The sequence below is a fragment of the Dipodomys spectabilis genome, unplaced genomic scaffold, assembly GCF_019054845.1.
Source record: "Dipodomys spectabilis isolate Male_0828 unplaced genomic scaffold, ASM1905484v1 ptg000147l, whole genome shotgun sequence".
NCBI classification, from domain to species: domain Eukaryota; kingdom Metazoa; phylum Chordata; class Mammalia; order Rodentia; family Heteromyidae; genus Dipodomys; species Dipodomys spectabilis.
The window spans coordinates 5013207-5036349 of NW_024870824.1; the positions used below are offsets into that span (position 1 = coordinate 5013207).

The 23143-nt window shown below is 38.8% G+C and overlaps 1 protein-coding gene across 1 annotated transcript in view; it reads right to left on the reverse strand.

Moving 5' to 3' along the window:
* Positions 1-9778: 9778 nt before the first annotated feature.
* Reep5 (receptor accessory protein 5) overlaps positions 9779-23143 on the reverse strand; it is a 29305-nt gene continuing 15940 nt past the window's right edge. The window contains exons 4-5 of the mRNA XM_042692104.1: positions 14358-14526; positions 9779-10142 (exon numbers count right to left, since the gene is read on the reverse strand). Of these exons, the coding sequence (XP_042548038.1) occupies positions 10093-10142; positions 14358-14526 (219 nt within the window). The 3' untranslated portion in view covers positions 9779-10092. The remainder of the gene's footprint in view (positions 10143-14357; positions 14527-23143) is intronic.

Sequence of the window (23143 nt, forward strand, 5' to 3'; positions counted from 1 at the left end):
ACCAACATCAAATCCATAAATGAGTCCATTTCCTCCATGCAAACCACAATGGAAGACACAGTTAACAGAGTGAACGAAATGGAATGTAGAGTATCAGATACAGAAGACAGAGTACACCAACTGGACCAAAAATGACAGCTATGGAAAAATCACTTAAATTATGCCAAAGGGAAATTCAAGAGCAAGCGGACAGTGCCAAGAAATTTCACCTTCGTATAATTGGAGTGGACGAAGGTGAGGAATATCAAAGCAAGGGAATGCAACTCCTATTCAACAAGATAATCGGTGAAAAATTTCCCCATCTCAAAAAAGAACATCTTGCCTACATAACAGAAGCATATAGAACACCTAACAAGCAAGATCCCAGGAGAAACACTTCTAGACACATTATAGGAAAAATGATAGATCGGAATAATAAGGAAACAATTTTGCATGCAGCAAAAATGAAGGAGCTATACTACAGCAGGAAAAAAAATTAGAATCACTGCAGATCTGTCCACACAAACACTGAATGCAAGAAAGGCCTGGGAAAGTAACATACGAGCCCTGAGAGCCAATAACTGCCAACCCAGACTGATAAACCCGGCAAAGCTAGCATTCACATTCGATGGAGAGCTGAAAATTTTTAATAGCAAAGAAAAACTAAAGAATACATAAACATTAAGACAGCATTACAAAGAATACTAAGAGGGGGAACACAACATGAAGAAAGCAACCAGGAACAGGGACCTGCACCTAGACAGTCATTAATAAAAGTCTAACTGAGCAAGCACAGAAGGAAAGGAAAGATGAAAAACTTAAGAAAACAAGGAATGACAGGGATCACAATGCATCTCTCTATACTATCTCTTAATATTAAAGGGCTTAATTCGCCAATCAAGAGGAAAAAAACTGCAGATTGGATCAGAAAACATGACCCATCCATCTGTTGCCTTCCGAAGATGCTCCTCTCAGCCAAACATACAAACAAACTCAGCGTGAAAGGTTGGAAAAGGATCTACCAATCAAATGACCCCAGGAAGAAAGCAGGTGTAGCAATCTTGATATCTGACAAAATAAACTTTTCATTAAAATTAATACAAAAAGACAAGGACGGACACTACATATTAATACAGGGAAAAATCCAAGAGGAGGATATTACCATCATCAACTTATATTCCCCAAACATTGGTGCACCCAAATATGTTAAGCAAATACTCTCAAACTTACAGAATAAAATAGATCCCAATATGATAATACTAGGAGACTTTAACACCCCACTCTCACCAAAGGACAGGTCTACCAACCAGAGGATTGACAAAGAAGCTACCAAATTAAGTGAGGCCATACTTCAAGCGGAACTGACATCTACAGAATATTTCACCCTAAAACAACACAGTACAAATTCTTCTTAGCAGCTCATGGAACTTTCTTCAAATTAGACCATATCATAGTTGATGCAAGGAACTTAAGCAAATACAAGGGGATTGACATAATCCCCTTTATCCTATCTGACCACAGTGGAATCAAGCTAGTTTTCAATAACAAAGCATACCACAGAAATTACTCAAATACATGGAAATTGAACAGCACATGCCTAGGTAATGGAAGAGATTAAAGAAGAAATTAAAAATTCCTCAATGAAAATGAAAACACATCGCAAAGAAACTTGTGGGACACAGCAAAAGCAGTCCTGAGGGGCAAATTTTTTGCCCTCAGTGCCCACATCAAGAAAATAGAGACAGGGCTGGTAGAGTGGTAGAGTGCTTGTGTTGCATGCATGAGGCCCTGGATTAGATTCCTCAGCACCACATAACCAGAAAAAGCTGAAAGTGGCACTGTGGCTCAAGTGGTAGGTAGAGTGCTAGCCTTGAGCTGAAGAGCTAAGGGACAGCGCCCAGGCCCAGAGTTTAAGCCCCACAACTGACAAAAAAAAAAGAAAAAAAGAAACTAGAGACAGACCAAGTAAATAATCTCATGTTGCAATTAAAACAGCTAGAAGGGGCTGGGAAGGTGGCTCAGTGGTAGAGCGCTTGTCTTGCATGCCTGAGGCCCTGGGTTCGATTCCTCAGCACCACATAAGCAAAAAGAAAAAAAAAGCCGGAAGTGGCGCTGTGGCTCAAGTGGTAGAGCGCTAGCCTTGAGCTGAAGAGCTAAGGGACAGCGCTCAGGCCCAGAGTTCAGGCCCCACGACCGGACAAAAAAAAAAGCTAGAAAAACATGAAAAAATGGAACCTGAAGTTTCTAGACGGAGCCAGATAACCAAACTAAGAGCAGAGATGAATGAAATAGAGAATCAGGAGAATCATAGCCAAAATTAACCAAACTAAAAGCTGGTTCTTTGAAAAAATACATAAAATTGATGGACCATTGGCAAGATTAATTAAAAAAAGAGAGGAAGCCCGGCGCTGGTGGCTCACGCCTGTAATCCTAGCTACTCAAGAGGCTGAGATCTGAGGATCACGGTTCAAAGCCAGCCCGGGCAGGAAAGACTGTGAGACTCCTATCTCCAATAAACCACCAGAAAACCGGAAGTGGCGCTGTAGCTCAAGTGGTAGAGTGCTCGCCTTGAGCTGGAGAGCTGAAGGACAGCGCCCAGGCCCAGAGTTCAAGCCCCACGACTGACAAAAAAAAAAAAAAGAAGAGAGGAAACCCATATTAACAGGATTAGGGATGCCACGGGAAAAATCACAACACATACCCAAGATATCCAAACAATTTTTAATGGACTACTTCCTTTTTTTTTTTTTTTTGTCGGTCGTGAGGCTTGAACTCTGGGCCTAAACACTGTCCCTCAGCTCTTCAGCTCAAGGCTGGTGCTCTACCACTTGTGCTACAGCGCCACTTCCGGTTTTCTGGTGGTTTATTGGAGAGTTTCAGGGACTTTCCTGCCCGGGCTGGCTTTGAACTGTGATCCTCAGATCTCAGCATCCTGAGTAGCTAGGATTACAGGCATGAGCCACCAGCGCCCAGCTGGACTGCTTTCAAAAGTTATACTCTCTAAAGAAAGAAAACCTGGCAGAAATGGATGCATTTTTAGAGAAATACAAGTTGCCTAAACTGAGCAAAGAAGAAGTAAATCAATTAAATAAGCCAATATCCTACAACGAGATACAGGAAGCAATCAGAAGTCTTCCAACAAAGAAAAGCCCAGGACCAGATCAATTCACAACAGAAGTTTATAAGACCTTTAAAGAACTAATACCCATACTCCTCAAGCTCTTCAGAGAAACAGAGAAGGAGGGAGCTATCCCAAACTCATTCTACAATGCCAATATCACACTCATCCCCAAACCAGGCAAAGACCCAACCAAAAAAAGAGAATTACAGGCCGATTTCCTTGATGAACACAGATGCAAAGATCCTTAACAAAATTCTAGCTAACAAAATCCAGAAACACATAAAAAAAAATCATACACTACGACCAGGTAGGATTCATCCCAGAGATGCAGGGATGGTTTAACATTCCTAAGTCAATAAATGTAATCCAACATATCAACAGAGCCAAGGTCAAGAATCACATGATTATCTCCACAGATGCAGAAAAGGCCTTTGATAAAATTCAACATTCATTCATGCTAAAAGCTCTGGAGAAAACAGAAATAGAAGGAACATTTCTTAAAACAATAAAAGCCACTTATGACAGACCAATAGCCAATATTATACTTAATGCGGAAAAGCTACAATCAATTCTCTTAAAATCAGGAACAAGGCAAGGATGCCCACTGTCTCTACTCCTCTTCAATATAGTCCCGAAACCCTTAGCCAGGGCAATAAGGCAAGAAAAATACATTAAAGGGATCCTCATAGGGAAAGAAGTTAAACTATCCCTTTTTGCAGATGACATGATACTATACCTTCGCAATCCCAAAAACTCCATCCCCAAACTCTTAGAAATCATAAATCACATCGGCAAAGTAGCAGGATACAAAATCAACCCACAAAAATCAGTTGCCTTCCTGTACACTGACAATGTACAAGCAAAGCAGAGAGGGAAATAAAGGAAGCAACCCCATTCACAATAAACTCAAAAAAAAAAAAAAATCTAGGAATTAACCTAACCAAAGATGTAAAAGAACTATTTAATGAAAACTATAAAAAGTTAAAGAAAGAAATTACAGAAGACAATAGGAAATGGAAAGTGACAATACTGCCAAAATTAATATACAAATTCAATGCAATTCCTATTAAAATCCCAATGACGTACATCTCTGAAATACAGAAAACAGTCCAAAAATTCATACAGAATAACAAAAGATCTAGAATAGCCAAAACAATTCTAGGGAATAAAGACAACATGGGAGGAATATCCATGCCAAACTTCAAACTCTACTATAGAGCCATAATAACAAAGACAGCATGGTACTGGCACAAAAACAGACCCAAAGACTAATGGAATAGAAGATCCAGAAATAAATCCACATGCCTACAGTCAGCTGATATTTGACAAAGGAGCCAAAAACATACAATGGAAGAAACACAGCCTCTTCAACCACTAGTTGAAAACTGGGCCGGGCGCTGGTGGCTCACGCCTGTAATCCTAGCTACTCAGGAGGCTGAGATCTGAGGATCGCGGTTCAAAGCCAGCCCGGGCAGGAGAGACCGTGAGACTCCTATCTCCAATAAACCACCAGAAAACCGGAAGTGGTGCTGTAGCTCAAGTGGTAGAGCACTCGCCTTGAGCTGAAGAGCTGAGGGACAGTTCCCAGGCCCAGAGTTCAAGCCCCACGACCGACAAAAAAAAAGAAAACTGGGAAAACTGGGCAGCCACATGCACAAGACTAAAAGTGGACCCCAGCCTATCACCATGCACCAACATCAACTCATAATGGATTAAAGACCTTAACATTAAACCTGAATCTCTGAAACTATTGCAGGACAGAGTAGGAGAGACACTTGAACTTATAGGCACAGGAAGGAACTTCCTGAACAGAGTCCCAGGGTCACAACAAATTGGAGAGAGACTGGACAAATGGACTACCTTAAAATAAAAAGCTTCTGCACAGCTAAAGCTATAGCAACCAAGCTAGAAAGACAACCAACTAATTGGGAAAAAATATTTACCACCAATATATCAGACAAGGGGTAATATCCAGTAAATACAGGGAACTCAAGAAACGAATCTCTTCCAAACCTAACAAACCAATTACTAAATGGGCAAGGGAACTAAAGAGAGACTTCTCAGACGAAGAGATAAAAGTGGCAAAGAAACACCTGAGAAATGTTCATCATCCTGGTTGTGAAGGAAATGCAAATAAAGACAACCCTGAGATACCACCTTACCCCAGTCAGAATGTCCCACATCAAGTCAGCCAACGACAAATGCTGGAGGGGATGAAGAAAAAGAGGAACCCTATTACATGCTGGTGGGAATGTACACTTATTCAACCACTTTGGAAAGTAGTCTGGAGGGTCCTCAGAAAGTTAAATATTGACCTCCCTTATGGCCCAGTCATACCACTTCTAGGCATCTATCCTGAACAACAGGAACCAGTATACAAGGACACATGCACCTCCATGTTTATTGCAGCACTGTTCACAATAGCCAGGATATGGAAACAACCCAGATGCCCCACCACAGATGAATGGATCCAAAAATTGTGGTAGCTATACACAATGGAATATTATGCAGCCATTAGAAATAACAAAATAATGGCATTTGCAGGGAAATTGATGGAGCTAGAAGAAATCATGTCGAGTGAGGTGAGCCAAGAGCAAAGAGACAAATGGTACATGGTCTCCCTGATAAATGGATGTTAAATACAAAATGTTAGGTGATACTACAAAATTAACAGGACTTAAGAAACAAAGGACTTCCACTCATCTGGTCGAATTACTACTAAATAACCCCATGCTGCTGATCACATATATGGTATATATGTGTACACCGGAGGGGAACCAGGAAGACGACACAGAACTAGAGGGAATCAGAGAAAAACATATAACAGCTGCACTGGACATTGACCAAAATGAACTAAGCAACTTAATGGCAACAATGGGAGGGAGGGAACAAGTGGGAAAGAGGGAACAGCTGATGCTATGCAAAACAAAAGAAATGTACATACCACCCAATGTGGAAGAAATAACTGTATCGCAAAGCTCATCGAACTCATAAATGTTATAGACCATGATAGACAATTTGTTCCAGGAAAGTTAGAATGTGTTTGTGACTTTAACTGAGCATCACTATCCCAAAATACTGTGAAATTTGGGAAATTATGTAACCACTTAATCACAATAAAAAATTTGGCAAAAAAAAAGAGGATTGGAGAGAGTGGGCATCCTTGCCTTATTCCTGTTTTTAGGGGAATTGGTTGTAGTTTTTCCCCATTAAGTATAATATTTGCTATTAGTCTGGCATATAAGGCTTTTATTGTTTTAAGGAATGTTCCGTCTAGTCCTATTTTTTACAGAGCTTTTGACATCAATGTTGTATTTTATCAAAAGCCTTTTCTGTGTCAGTGGAGAAAGTCATGTGGTTCTTGACCTTGGATCTGTTGATGTGATGGATTACACTTATTGATTTACATATGTTAAACCATCCCTGCATCTCTGGAATAAAGCCTACTTGATCATGTGTGATCTTTTTTATATGTTTCTGGATTCCTGTTGGCTAAAATTTTATTGAGTTTTGCATCTGTGTTCATCAGAGATTGGTCTGTAGTTCTCTTTTTTGGTTGCATCTTTGCCTGGTTTGGGTATGAGTGTAATATTGGCTTCACAGAGTTTGGGATTGCTCCCTCTGTTTCTATTTCTCAGAAGAGTGTAAGGAGTATAGGTATTTAAATGTCTGATAGAATTCTGCAGTGAATCCATCTGGGCTTTTCCTTGTTGGAAGGCTTCTGATTGCTTCCTCTATCTCATTATTAAGTTATTGACTTATTTAATTGATTTATTTCTTCTTGGTTCAGTTTGGGCAACTTGTATTTCTCTAGAAATCTATCCATTTCTGCTAGGTTTTTTTTTTCCTTCCTTAGTGAGTATAGAGTCTGGAAATAATTCTTTATAATTGTTTGGATGTCTTGGATGTTTGTTGTAATTTTTCCTGTGGCATCCCTGATCTTATTAATTTGGGTCTTCTCTCTTCTTTTTTTAGTTAATCTTGCCAAAAGTTCATCAATTTTATTTAAAAAACCCCATAGCTTTTTTTTTTTAATTTTACTTATAGTTTTCTTAGTCTCTCTCTCATTAATTTCAGTCCTTCTTTTGGTTATCTCATTCCATCTATCAACGTTAGGTTCAACTTTTTCGTGTTTCTCTAGCAGTTTTAGTTGCATCATGAGATTGTTTACTTGGTCCGTCTCTGTTTTCTTGATGTGTGAACTGAGAGCAAATTTGCCCCACAGAACTGCTTTTGCCGTCTCCCACAGGTTTGTGATTTGTATTCATTTTCACTGAATTGTAGAAACTTTATTTCTTCTGTGACCCAGGTGTTACTCAGCAGTGTGCTGTTTAAGTTCCATGTGTTTGAGTAATTTCTACTGAATGCTTTGTTATTGGACTTTGAACAGCAATCCTATATCTCAGCCTCCTGAATAGCTAGGATTACAGTAGTGAGCCACCAGCACCCTACTAGTATACTTTCTTTATGGTGTTGTCACAGAAAACATTATGGGAAAACTATGAGCCAGGTAAGGAACAAGGTTAATAAAACTCATTTTTCTCCTAATTCACATTTATTTGAGCAAATTTTTAACTAAATACAATAAATGAATACTAAGCCATGCCTTATATTTAGTGGTCCCCATACCTGTGGTTTTACTTTATTTGGTTTCAGTACTCAAAGCCAACCACACAGTACAGCAGTGTTGAGAGACACCACATTCATACAACTTTTATTGCAATATAAGTTGTCTATTATAATTTTTTACTTCACCTAATTTATAAACTTCATCATAGGTATGTGTAGGAAAACTCTGTGTATGTGTGTATATATAATTCAGTCTTACTTGTGGTTTCATGACTCCACTGGGGACTACTGTATATCCATTTCTATTCAGTATATCACATCTTCAGATAGGTATTTGTAGACTATGAAAATTTTCTGCAGGCAGTGGGTGGAAGACTTATTCCAGAATAGCAGTAATCTTGCTGATGTGAATGATTAAAGCTTTCAAGTAGGGGGAGGATTGCTGCAAGGAACTCTTTGAAAGAATTTTAAATGTTTAGTAGGAATTTTTGTAACTTCCTATACCCTCAAAATAACAATCATATACAAATTGACATTTTTGTCTTCTAGGTAGACACAGGATCCATTAGTTTTTCACTCTAGTCATGACAGCATTTTATTTTGGAAGTCAGAAAATTCAGCTCATAACTTCTACCATTAACATACACTTCAACTGCCAAAAGTAGTAATTCAAATTTCTTGCAGAAAGCACTGTAAGAAAAAGCTGTGATGTCAACAAAAAATTACACTTTATATTTTTACTATAGTAGTTTCTATATTGATAATTGTTTGTAACATTTTATGCCTTCTCATCTTGCCTGACAAATTCTCTATACTAACAATCTGATGCTATATTCTATATTCTAGAAGTTACTAATTTTCATCCTTTTGCCACCAAGAAAAATGTGCTCTATGTGTGGGGGTGGGGAGAGATGTATTGCCAGTCCTGGGGCTTAAAATCAGGCTGCCCCTGAGATTTTTTCTCAAGGCTAAAACTCTACTACTTGAACTATAGTTCCACTTGCAGCTTTTTGGTGGGCAATTGGAGATAAGAGTCCCAGACTTTTGTGCCTGGGCTGATTTCAAACTGCAATCCTCAGATCTCAGCCTCTGAGTAGCTAAGAATATAGGCTCACCCACCAGCATCCAGCTGGAAAAGCATACAAAAATTTATGGAAAATGATTTAAGTACTTTTTAATACTTCGTTTATAACCCCAAGCCTTGATTTTTCTCCCAATAATAATTCTACCTGTTTTCTAAATGTTTTTTTTCTTCAAGTAATATGAGCCCTAATAAACACTATTTCCAAAAAAAAAAAGGAATGCTCTGAGACTATAATATTTTGGTGACAGCATCTCTTTTTGGTATGTTTAGTATGTTTACATCTGCAATACCATTATGATTCTCACTGACTTTTACCAGAGAAGAGCCAATCATCTTGATTCAAGAATCAATTTAAATACTTTTGTTCTATTTGCCAAAACAAAAAATAAAAATGAAGGCATTTAAAATTGACTCATAAACTAGGGTGGCCTCTTGAATTTGACCTTGAAGGCCACAGTAAAAGGTGAAATCAGTTTGACTTGACCACTGCCAACCCAATGATAGGTTATATAATACTTCTTTTATTGTGCCAAAACTGTTCTCAGAGCTAGGTGTCATTACTGACATGTTGTTACTAGTAATACGAACAAGCTTCCCCATTTATCATTAGAGTGACTGAGCTACAAAGTTGTTCTAGAATTTAGGTCTAAATTGTTAGGAAAAACAACTACTCCAACCTCAATTTAATCTCACTTCTGACCTCATTTATTTGATATTACTCATTATTCTAATTTTCTGAAGAACTTAGTAGATCACACCAGCAAACATACTATCTTCAGCCTTAAGCATGTAGTCTTATTGTACAAGAATTACAAATGTCATAACCTTCTCTTAAGTCTCTTCTCCACAATAACTTTGTGTTATAGTTAGTTTCTTGCAACTATATATCTACCTATGCAGATACATTAAAACACTTAAGAATTATGTGAAATTGAACCATTACAATAAGTAGAACCATAAAGATTTTTCTAAATATTAAGTACAGAGAAAATGCATGCAGAATGAACCCAGTAAAATAGAAAGCCTGTGGGATACGTAATTTTATTTTTAGTTTGTATTTCCTGCAGGGTAGTAACATTTGTCTTTTCCTGCTTTCCTATACAGAGGCAAAATATATTTTCAAAATTTTAGATATTGCCCACTGCATTAAATTAAAATTAAGATGCTTCCTATGTATATAGACAGTAAAATTAAACAAAACACACAACACATTCCATTTTTTTACATATCAAAAATGTTTCCAATGCAACATTATTAAAATGATTATGCCACAGTTCCTAATATAACATCAAGCTATAAGGAAGGTAAAGAGGGCAGGAAAATTCAACCTAGTCAGAGTTTAGGTGCTTTTCTTTTCTTCACCCAGCAAATTCACAGTAGCTTTCTTGGCTGTTAGGAAGAAAATAAAATTATATCAAAACGTTGTGTAATAAAAACTAAGTGTCTAATGTAGCTAGTAGATAACAACACTTGGATGACTCATGTGCAGATGACAGCATACTGAAGTTTGTGGTCAAGGCTAAGAAGGGTTCCAGGAAACAGACAAGGCACATTTTTCTTTTTTTTTGGTCAGTCATGGGTCTTGAATTCTGGGCCTAGGCACTATCCCTCAGCTCTTCAGCTCAAGGCTAACACTTTTACCACTTGAGCCACAGTGTCACTTCTGGTTTTCTGGTGGTTTATTGAGATAGGAGTCTCATGCACTTTCCTGCCAGGGCTGGCTTTGAACCACGAGCCTCAGATGTCAGCCTCCTGAGTAGCTAGGATTACAGGTGTGATTCACTGGCACCTAGCAAGGCACCTCTTCAGAGCACAGATCCTGAAGACTTGAAAAAGTAATTTTTTGTGCCAGTATCAGAGCTTGAATTCAGGGTCTAGAAACATCCCTTAGCTTTTTTGCTAAGGGTATAGCACTGAGCAAAATCCTTGAAAGTAATCTAGCCCTACCTCTTGTGTGATTATCACAGAAGTTCTACTTTTTGTTGGGGAGGGGGGTGTCTGTCTGTCCTGGGGCTTAAATTTAGGGCCTGGGCATTATCTCTAAGCTTTTTGTTCAAGGCTAGTGCTCTATTTCTGGTTTTTGAAGGTAGTTTTTGGGAAATAAGATTCTGAAGGACTTTCCTATCTAGGCAGTCTTCAAACCAAGATCCTCAGGTCTCAGCCTCATGAGACTGCATGAGTCACTGGGGCCCAGACCTATGTCCTACTTTAAACATCAAAAGAAGCAAAGATTCCTTAGGAATAGTATTCCTTGATACAATTTTTTTTTTTTTTTTGCCGGTCATGAGGCCTGAACTCTGGGCCTGGGCGCTGTCCCTCAGCTCTTCAGCTCAAGGCTAGCGCTCTACCACTTGAGCCACAGTGCCATTTCCAGCTTTTTCTGCTTATGTGGTGCTGAGGAATTGAACCCAGGGCCTCAGGCATGCAAGGCAAGCACTCTACCACTGAGCCACGTTCCCAGCCCGTCCTTGATACAATTAAAATTTCATTTTATTCAGTTCCTAAGCCTTGCCACTAATTTTGTTTGTCAAGTATCTTACTCCTCAAACTTCACCTATTGTCGTTGCAGCCCTCTCCCTCTATTATCCATTCAGAGGGCTACCCCCACCATTTCCTTCCTTACCCAGCTTAAGTATCCTCAAACATTAATTTGCCTAAAATCATAAACTTGACACAACTTTCCACTTTCTCAGTAGCTAATCTGTAGATGAATGTAGCTGAAGAAAAATAAACACAAACTGGTTTTACTTTAAATTTATAACCACAAATGTCAAGTGGGCCTTCCTCTCTGCCAGACAATCACATCATTCTCCCCTACTGTCCTAGAAGGGCTAAAAAACTACAGTCACAATCTTTATGTATATGTAGGCTGTTTTCACACTGAAATGAGAAAACTGAGTAGCTGCAAGAGAAACTTGATGGCCCATAACACCTGAAATATTTATCTGACCCTTTACAGAAAGTTTTTCAAAATCTTTGTTAATAACTATACATAACTCTCCATTTTCACCATCATCTTCCTTCCTTCCTTCTTTCTTCCTACTTCACTGAGATCTGAAGTAATCGGAGTATCATTTCTTGAAAGCTCCTAACAAGCATCTCTACCCATAAAACTTGATTTCCCTCTTCTTATTCCAGTCAGTTCCTCTATTTGTATACTAGATTCTAACACTCGGCTATGAAAGTACAGAACTTTTTTTTTTTTTTTTTTGGTCCGGTCGTGGGGTCTGAACTCTGGGCCTGGGCGCTGTCCCTCAGCTCTTCAGCTCAAGGCTAGCGCTCTACCACTTGAGCCACAGCGCCACTTCCGGCTTTTTTCTTTTTGCTTATGTGGTGCTGAGGAATCGAACCCAGGGCCTCGAGCATGCAAGGCAAGCGCTCTACCACTGAGCCACCTTCCCAGCCCGAAAGTACAGAACTTTTAAAGAACTGTGCTCTGAAGAACCACAGTCCACCCTTTCATTCTGATCATCTTTTGCTCTCTATTGGATCTCTCCCATTGATTTTCAAACATGCTTTGTTCCCCCTACCTGAAGAAAAAAGTTCAAAGATTCTCCATACCTCAATTCTTTCTTCTAGTTACTGCCCTGTTCTACCCTTCTTCACAAGAAATTTCTCTTAGTTGTTTATTCTCTTACACATTTTCTCCCATTTCTCTCAAATTTTTTCACTCCACCAAATTATTTTTTCTCAAGATAACTAGTGCCTCCCTCTTTGCTAAATTCACTAGTCACTTCTCAGTCTCCATTTCACTTAACCTGTCATCAGGATTACTTCTTCCTCTTTCACTTTTTTCACTTGGCCCCAAGGATACCACACTCTCGTGGCTTTCTTGATTGCTTCTAATATCTCTCCATTCCAGACCTTATTTCTGAACTCTCAATGTCTCTATCTAACTGGCTATCAATATCTATATCTGTCCTACTCAAGTCTTCTACAGCTCAATCAGTTCTATCTATCCAACTGTATAGGCTAACTGCCTGTTCTTGATTTTTCAGCCAATAGGTTCTGTCTTGAATTTTTTTTTAATCTGATATTTATTACTCCCCTATCTACTATTACTACTACTAGTACTACTACTACTACTGCTACAAACCAATGTACTATACTACCACCTCCAGCCAATCACTGTAGTGGCATTTTAACTACTCTCCTAATTTCCTTCCTTGTTTCCTCCGGTCCATTCTCAATTGAGTGGGTGTAGATAATGTTGTTCCCTCTGCTCAAAATTCTCGAACGCCACTTTTTCTCAAAGAGTAAAAGCCAAAGCCTTTCCAGTGACTAGTAAAACATTGTGTGATATCATCTAGCCTCTGTCCCCAAACTCTCTGACTTTGTCTTCTACCTCTCATCACTTTTACTGTTACCTCAAGGTTTTGTGCATGTAGCTCCTTCTGGAGTAGTCTTTTCCAAAGTTCCTTCCTTTACTGTTTTCGAATCTGACTTAGTATAGTCTTTTTAAGTGAGGATTTCCTAATTTTCCTATTTAAATTGTAATCATCCCTCCAGCCCTCCAGCCCTTGTCATTTTGTACCTGCTTTATTTTTTTTTCCACATCATGTACTAAGTATATCAAGTAATTTTTTAATTTTATTGGCTTTTTCAATTGAATTTTTAGCTTTAAGAAATATAGGGCTGGACGTTGGTGGCTCATGCCTGTAAGCCTAGCAACTAGGGAGGCAGAGATCTGAGGATCACAGGTCAAAGCCGGTTCAGGCAGGAAAGTCTGTGAGACTTATCTCCAATAAACCACCAGAAAGCCAGAAATGGCGTTGTGGCTCAAGTGGTAGAGCACTAGCCTTGAGCTGAAGAGCTGAGGGGTAGTGTCTAGGCCCAGAGTTCAAGCCCCATGATTGACCAATAAACAAAAAGCAAAAAGAAAGAAAGAAAGAAATACGGGCTCTTTGGTTTGCTGATTCATTGGCAGTGATATATGAACATGCTTGGCACATTTGAAACACCTCAATAAACATTTGGGATTAACCAATCAGGGGAGCTGGGAAAGGGCATTCTTTCTGGATCTATAACAAAATCAATTTGAACAGCACACTAAACAGCTCAGCCTGATCTGAATCAAAGATTGTATTTATACATAATTATAAATTAATCTCTGCCTAAAATATCTGCCTACAGTAAGGAAGTAATTTTCCTAATATGCTAAGTGAATGCTGCATTAAATGTGTGCCTCATGGGGGGAACAAGCTTGGGAAAAGGACAAAAGGTAAACTCTTCATAAAGAAATCCCAACTGGGCACCGGTGGCTCACACCTATAAACTTAGCTACTCAGGAAGCTGAGATCTGAGGATCATGATTCCAAGCCAGCCTAGGCAGAAAAGTCCCCATGAGACATCTCCAATTAACCACTCAAAAACTGGAAGTGGAGCTGTGGCTTAAAGTGGTAAAGTGTTAGCCTTGAGCAAAAGAGCCCAGGGACAGCACCAGGCCCTGAGTTCAAGCCCCATGATCAAAAAAAAAAAAAAAAAAAATCCCAATAAGGGTCTTGGCATTTCACTGAATGAAAGCTGAGAGGACAAGGAGTATAAGAAGCCTGGTATTTAAGCCTAGTGTATCACATAATGAACCAAGTTGTCCCTGAGTCTTACCTTCTTTAGTAATGGCATCTGCAGTCTCTTTGGCTTTGTCTTTCAGGTCCTGCACCACACTGTCTACCTGGGACTGGTGCTTCAGGAAGAAAGGACGAATGATGCGCCTGTAGAGCAGTTCTGCCCCATTAGAAGGGCTCGGGGCCATGCACCACAACAGGAAGCCACACTGTACAAAACAGAGCCAGCACCGGTAAGTGGAGAGCAGGGGGCATTCTGAGAATCTACCCTACCTACACTATTGGGAAGATGGGTGTTGACTCTAGTAATTTTTCTAGTACATTTCCAGTGTTTTCTGCAGACTCGTTAGTATGTGACTTCTCTTATATAAAAAACATGACCATTAATGAACTGGTAAGAAAAAAGCCGAAATTAAACAGGAAAGAACTAAAAGCCAAGCACCATTGGCTCACACCTGTAATCCTAGCTACTAAGGAGGCTGAGATCTGAGGATCAAGGTTCAAAGCCAGCCTGGGTAGGAAAGGCCATGACACTCTTATCTCCAATAAACCATTCAGAAAACCAGAAGTAGTGCTGTGGCTCAAGTGGTAGAGCACTAGCCTTGATCTGAAGAGCTGAGGGACAGCACCCAGGCCAAGAGTTCAAGCCCCACAACTGACAAAAAAAAGGAAAAAAGCATGCCAGGTCCAAAAGCTTTTATTATTTTATTTATAGCTTTTATTATATAACTCTTAAAACTCATTAAGGAAGTATACTTACCTGTGTGTTTAAAAGCCCTGTACACAGTTGGGTATAGATTTACACGCCTGTAATCTCACCCTTGGAAGGATCATCAGTTTGAGGCTAACCTAAGCTACAAACTCTTGCAGTGCTGGGCATCAAACCAAGGGCCTTAGGCATACTAGGCAGCTATCCCACCACTAAGTTATATCCCCAGCACATTTATTAATTAATTATATTAATTTGGAATTTCATTCAGCATATTCCTTCATAAGATGAAAAGCAAAGAGGGACTATTCAGAATAATTTATTCATTTCCCTAGGATGTTTAATAAACAACATAGGAACTAACTTAGTTTACAGGATTTAGCTGGGTCCTAGTAATTCACATCTATAGTCCTAGTACTCAAGACGCTGAAACCTGGAGGATCTTGTTTGAAGCCAATCTGGACAGAAAAGTCCTTAAGATTGTATCTCCAATTAACCAGCAAAAAGGTGAGAGGCAGAGCACCAGCCACAAGCAAGCTGAGTTGGATGAGAGGCCATAGGTTCAAGCCCTGGTACTGGCAAAGTAAGTATGTACACATACACCCACACACACGCATGTGCATGTGTGTACTTTTCCTGAGGCTTGAATTCAAGACCTTGGTGCTGTCCCTGAGCTTTTTCTGGTCAAGGCTAGTCACTAACACTTGAGCAATAGCTCCACTTCTGGCTTTTGGATAATTGTTTCAAGGACTTTCCTGCCCAGACTGACTCTGAACAGTAATTCTCAGGTCTCAATCTCCTGAGCAGCTAGGCTCACAGGCAAAAGCCACCAGAGCCTGACCTGGAGCTATTTTTAATGATGTTACTCTAGAACATTTTCTTTCCAGATGATTGAGATGCTTAAAAAAAAAAAACGGGTCTAGAACTTTGCTGTTTTCTGAAGGTAGTAAGATTTGAACTCAAGTCTCATGCTTGTTAAGCAGGTGTTCCAACAGCCCCTTTTGTGTTATTTTTGAGATAGGGTCTTCCTTTATGCACTGGACTCTGATCCTCCAATTTGTCTTTCCCTTAGTCTCTGGAATGACAGACATACACCAATGTACCTGCCTATCAGTTAAGATGGTATTTCACAGACTTTTATGCCTATGACACCCAGGTCTGTGATCCCCTGATCTCTACCTCCTAAGTAGTGAGGATTATAGGCTTAAGCTACCACACTCAACTACTTAAAAAAAAAACAGTATGCTAATGTTTGTATAATCTTTTTCAGCTGACTACAGAACCTAGAAGAGCTGTTGCTTCTAACGATGCATAACATACTACTATTACTGGCTTAGTAAGTATGTATGTCTGTGGGTAGACTCACACATATGTAAGTACACTTAAATTAGTATACATAAGTATGCTATGTATATTTATGTATATGTATATAGAAAGTTGGTACTGTACAAAAATTACCACATTGGTCTAAAAATATTAAATATTTTTTTTCTATTTGTATAGGAATAACACTATTAAATATGTAAAGTCTTGCTCACATGGATTTGATGACAGAAATGAATATAGTAGCTAAATTTTAAATATTATCAGATAAACAGCAACTCCCAAAATAGCTCACATAATAATAAACATTACTCACAGAAAAACAAGAAACATAATAAGAAAAACCAACCATCAAGCAAATTTAAATTCCTAAATTTATAAATTTCTCTGAAATTTGAAACAACTTCATGAATATTAGTAAATTATAATTATATATACCTTTGTGTATATTGGTAATTTTAATATATATTTTTTACATTATAATTACATACACCTTCCAAATATAGTTTTAAAATATGTAAAATTAAGTCAGGATTTTATGTATAGGATTGTATGTATATGGACTACACTACATGTATAGACTTTAACACTTCTACCTGAAACTGGAAATTAGCAAGAATATAGAACAAAGAATATAAAATTAAAACTCAGAATCTAGAGATTGAGACTTGTTATATTGTCTAAGTTGACCTCAAACTCCTGAGTTCAGGTGGATCTTTCCACCTCAACCTCAGGATCCTGAGTAGATAGGATTACAGGCATGAGCCACTGTGCCTAGCAAAAAACAGGGTTTCTAAGATGTAGCATAATATAGAGAGGATAAGAGAATAGACTCACAAACATTGGGTTCAATCCTGGTTCCACCACTTACTAGCTGGGTAAACCTTGTGTAAATTACTTTATTAGCTTAATTCAATGCTATTCTAAAGTAGCATTTGGTCTTAAATAATATAATATTTTATCTTAAAGAAAAAGTTTACAACTGAACCAAAAAAATGTAGCATTTGAATTTTTTAAAAATCTACTTTGTTACAACCTTTTTCTAAAAAACAGTATTTGGAGTATTCATTAACATACTAGGGGCTCTCATAAAAATACTGTCTTTTACCAACATTCATTAGTTCTTTTTTGTGTGCCAATCCTGGGGTTTGAACTCAGGGTCTGGGCACTATCCCTTAGCTTTTTGTTTGTTTTGTTTTATTTTTGTTTTGTTGGTCATGGGGCCTAAACTCTGGGCCTGGGCACTGTCCCTCAGCTCTTCAGCTCAAGGCTAGTGCTCTACCACTTGAGCCACAGCACTACTTCTGGTTTTCTGAGTGGTTTACTGTAGATAAGAGTCTCACAGACTTTCATGCCTGGGCTGGCTTTGAACCTTGATTCTCAGATCTCAGCCTCCTGAGATGCTAGAATTACAGGCGCGAGCCACTGGTGCCTGGCTAGCTTTTAGGTTTTCAATGTCCAAGTTTCATATGTTTTCATGAGGTCACTTATAAAGAAAATGTTAATATATACCCCAAATTTGGTATGTTGTATTAATCAAAACAATGTGCAAGCAAGTCCTGAGTTACATTTTTGACACAACTGCAGAATTCCTTAAGACAAAGTCTCTATATAGTTCAGGCCTAGAACTCTTGATCCTCCTACCTCTGTCTCCTGAGTGCTAAGATTACCTTGTAGATAGCTTGAGGAACAGACACCATGCCAAAGGGGGAAAAAAGGGAGTGTACTGTGTAAAGTCATTTCTTACCAACCATATTAATTACTTGGAGGGCAGGAGGTGTTTTTAGCATCCCAATGTGGTGTTTCCTACTTACATAGAGATACTTTGCTTTGTTTTATTAATATGCAGTAAATTGGCTGGATGTTTTAGATGATTTGTAATACATCTAAATTTTTCTCATTTAAAATAATGGAGCTAAGTGCAATTGTGGCTATCAGGAAGATCTCTAGAGCTCAGGAGTTCAAAGCCAGTCTAGAAAACATCATGAGGAAAAAAAAGAGCAGGTTTCTGGCTGGGTTACTCAGAGAGAGACGCATGTCCACATCAGAACTAGAGCCATCAAGCCATTAAATTAAAAGTCAGGAAGGGGGCGGGGGGGTGTCTGTTCATGACTTTAGGCAAGTCAGCCTCTTTAAGAGTCCATTTTTTCTTTAGTATTAAGAAAGTCATAAATCAACTTATTTGAAGGAAGTATATTAGAAAGCACACTTAAAGCTCTATCATTGAAAACTTCTGAAACATTACCTGCCTATATAGATGCCAATACTTCAGCAATCCAGCCAAGCTGATATCTTTTCTGAATAAATTAAAGCAACATTTCCAGACAAGACCAGTCAAGTAACAACGTTTTTGTATCTCTTCAATATGATTACTTTGTACTCTACAATCCATATTGTTAATTTAGTGCTTTCTGGTACCTTTTGTCTTGAGCCAGTAAAATAATTACTGCTCTTTACCTAAATCTCTAGCATTTTCTAATTTTCAAATGAAATTATTTTCTTATATTAAAACCAAAGTTAATTACTGTTCAATCCTCAAGGCAATATTCAGCTGTTAGCTTTTATAACTCCCTCCTTAATCTAGGTAATTATTCTGCAGCCCAGGAATAGCAAGTTTATTAAAGTCACTCACACAAGTGTAGCCATCTTTTTCATTAAGCTGTCTCCAAGTGCCAGTTGACAGTTCTCCCAAGGGTACTCATAAGGACACTCTTACTTAGTTCAGAAAGAGAGCACATACTATTTTAACTGGACTTTTGTAACTACTGGTACTAATGCAATGAATTCATAAATTAAAACAGGCCAGATAGTTCTGTCTATGGTTCCAATACTATCATCATTTAATTTTCCTCCCAAAGAGGTATTTCAAGGGGTAGGTACATGATTAACACACAGTGGACTGTCCTAGTCAGAACTGAGAGTTAATATCAGAAAAAGTATACTTTAACACCTATTTCCCAACATGATGCAATGGCGTGATCAGAAAGCAGTCTTAGGAAACCACTGTATGGAGCCACAAAAACAGTAAGGCCAAATTTAAAACCAAATGTTCAAGCTGGTCACAGTGGCACATGTCTGTAGTAGTCCCAGTTACTTGGGAGGCCCAAGCACAAGGATCACTTTAGCCAAGGAGTTTGAAGCCAGCTTGGGTAACACAGTGAGATGCTATCTCAAGGAAAAACAAAACAAAACAAAAACGACTGCTTGGCATGTATACATAAAAGCTAAAATGAACACAATAAGAGGAATGTTTATCTGTTTTTGGACTTCTACAGTTATTAAAAGAAAAATTCATGTTCTTTGTCAATGGGTGGAATGGTATAGGTGACAGTCTGGATCAGGATTTCAATCTGCTAGAGTCTATTTAATCTTATTCTAGAAATAAATGTAGAAAATGATTTAAAATGAAGGCTACTCATTGTAATAGGGAATATAGCTATTCATTTTTCAATAGGGAAATTGATAAATTACCATCTATAACAGGTTAGACAACTATGTTAAAGAATACTGAATGAAAGCTGGATGCTGGTGGCTCACACCTGTAATCCTAGCTACTCAGGAGGCTGAGATTTGAGGATCACGTTCAAAGCCACTCTGGGTAGGAAAGTCCATGAGACTCTTATCTCCAATTGACCACCAGAAAACTGGAAGTGGCGCTGTGGCTCAAGTGGTAGAGCTGAAGAGCTGAGGGACAGAGCCCAGGCCCGGAGTTTAAGCCCCATGATCAACCGAAAAAAAAAAAAAGAATACTGAATGAGCCAGACACCAGTGGTCTGTAATCCTAGCTACCAGGAGGCTGAGATCTAAGGATTGCAGTTTGAAGCCAGTTTAGGCAGGAAGGCCATGAGACTCTTATCTTCATTAAACTACTCAGAAAAACAGTAAAGAGCTGTTGCCTGGTGTTTGGTGATTCACACCTGCAATTCCAGCTAGGGAGACTCTAACTCAAAAAACAAGCCAGAGCTGGGTGCTGGTGGCTCATGCCTAGAAATCCTAGCTACTCAGGAGGCTAGGATCTGAGGATTGTAGTTCAAAGTCAGCCCAGGCAGGAAAGTCAGTGAGATTCTTATCTACAATTAACCACCAGAAAACTGGAAGTGGCTCTGTGGCTCAAGTGGCCCAGAAGCCAGCCTTGAGCTGAAGAGCTCAGGGTCAGTGCTCAGGCCCAAAGTTCAAGCCCCATGACCGACAAAAAAAAGGGGGGTGGGGAAGAGAGGGAAGGGATGGTAAGGGAAAAACAAAGGAGGAGGTAACAAGGCTCAATAGGAAATGTACTCATTACCTTACTCATGTAACTGTAACTCCTCTGTACAGTATCTTTACAATAAAAAATATATACAAAAAAAAAGCCAGGTGAGTTGGAGGTAAGGCCCAGTGGAAAAGTGCCAGCCAATGAGCAAAAGTGTAGGATACTAAGTTCAAGTCCTGGTGTTAGACCAAAAAAGAAAAAAAAATCAGACATAGTGATGAATGTCTTTAATCCTAGCTACTCAAGAGGTGAAGAGGAGAATATGGTAGTCTAATATGTTCATAAAGGAACAGCAATGGCAGGGGAGAGGCAGGCACAGGAATAGAGGGAGGAAGGATGAGCAACTGCAGTCAATACATTCAATGTACATTATGTAAAACTTGAACTACACAACTTGAGGGTAGGGATGGAATGGGGAAGAATGGGGGAGAATACGGAAGGGGTGACATTAATCAAGATGCATTGTACTCATAACCTGATTTTTGGAATTGAAACCCTTTGTACAACTATTTAATAAAAATAAACAAATAAATATATTTTTTAAATATATTTGTCATAGCCGGGCGCTGGTGGCTCACGCCTGTAATCCTAGCTACTCAGGAGGCTGAGATCTGAGGATCGCGGTTCAAAGCCAGCCCGGGCAGGAGAGACCGTGAGACTCCTATCTCCAATAAACCACTAGAAAACCGGAAGTGGCGCTGTAGCTCAAGTGGTATAGCGCTCGCCTTGAGCTGAAGAGCTGAGGAACAGCGCCTAGGCCCAGAGTTCAAGCCCCACGACCGACAAAAAAAATATATATATATTTGTCATAGCTCCAACTAATCTCAAATTATTAGATAAATAAAACATGCATTTTTATTTTTTTTAAAGCCAAGTTCAAGCCACAGTACTGGCACCAAAAAAAAAAGTTCACAAATACACAGACTATGTAGCAAAAATTGAAATAAGAATATTTTAAATAGGTCATGTAAATAAAAATGATTTGTTGCAAGAAAATATACTATAGGAACACTACTGTATACTGTGCTCAAACTAAAAGAGCATTTTCAAAGTCTGTAGGGATTTTGTTTAGTTTTTGCTGGTACTTAGATTTGAACTCAGGGCCTGAAGACTACTCAGTTTGCTTGCTCAACTTGCTTGCTTGGCTGGCCTCTATCAATTAAGCCACACCTCAAGCTAGCATTTTGCTGATTTATTGGAGATCGAGTCACATAGACTTTTCTGCCCAGGCTGGCTTCAAACTGAGACTCACCAGGTCTGTTTTCTCAGTAGCGATGATTACATGCCTGAGCCACTGGTACCTGGCTCAAAGTCATAATGTTCTAAGCAATGAATGTTTGATGGTAGGTACTATCATATTGATTATGTATACTCCTTAGAAGGACAGGAACACAGGAATGTGATGTTACATGGCAGAGATGAAGAATGAAAGAGCCAAATCTCTACTGTCAATGGGTATAAAAAGTTAGTGTATAAAACAGAAAAATAGTTGACTAAATCAAGCATTTTCTTATACACAGAGAAGTAAAAAATAAAATAAATTGCCATAAATGAACTGAAAATGGTTGCTTTTAAGAAAGATGTACAATTGGTTTTGGGGGTTTGTTTTTTGTTTTTGTCAGTCATGGGGGCTGAACTCTGGGCGTGGGCACTGTCCCTCAGCTCTTCAGCTCAAGGCTAGTGCCCTACCACTTGAGCCACAGCACCACTTCCAGCTTTTTTCTGCTTATGTAGTGTTTAGTGTAGAACTCAGGGCCTCATGCATGCAAGGCAAGCAGTCTACCACTGAGCCAACTTCCCAGACCCCAAATTATTTTTTTAAATCTTATAGAATTATCTGAACCTTCATGTCATGTGTAGCCTTATGAAAATGAATACTAGTAGAAAAAATAAGAAGGGAAAGAAGACAACCCGGGAACTTTAAGGGTGGAACATGTACCTTCTCTAGGTGTTAGTACAGTCTGCATTGTTCACATTATACCAACCAATGAGAAGTAAGACTTCTTTGGAAGATACTTGAATCATCTGAAGACAGCATGTTCCATTCAGTGAGAAAAGGCCACCATTAAAAGTCATGAACTTTCTCATATTCACTCACCCCTACAAGTCAGAAGTCCCATTAGGAATAAATTTAAACTTCTTTTCCTATTCCTCAAATGCTGACAACTAAGGCTAGTCCTAGGCCAACGTAAGATTTGGAAGAGCTGATCCCCAGCTACTACACCTGCCAAAGTCACTGTAGCGACTTTCTAAAAAAGGTAACTATACCTCTTCTTCCTCCAAACTTATAAGAAAGTAGTTTTTCTTCTAGAAATAATGATTCCTGTCTCTCACCATGAATAACTGATAACCTGCTGAAATTTACAGGGCTTCCACATCACATGTGGACATTACATAAAGATGTAAGGTCAGTAAATTAACAGCAGTACCTGTCCTAGGTTGTAGTATTTACATTACATCCCTTACTATATTAAACACATCTTGAGCACAGAATTGCTTTGGCTATTTCCTAGACAATACCTAAAGGAAAGTAGACTTTGAATCC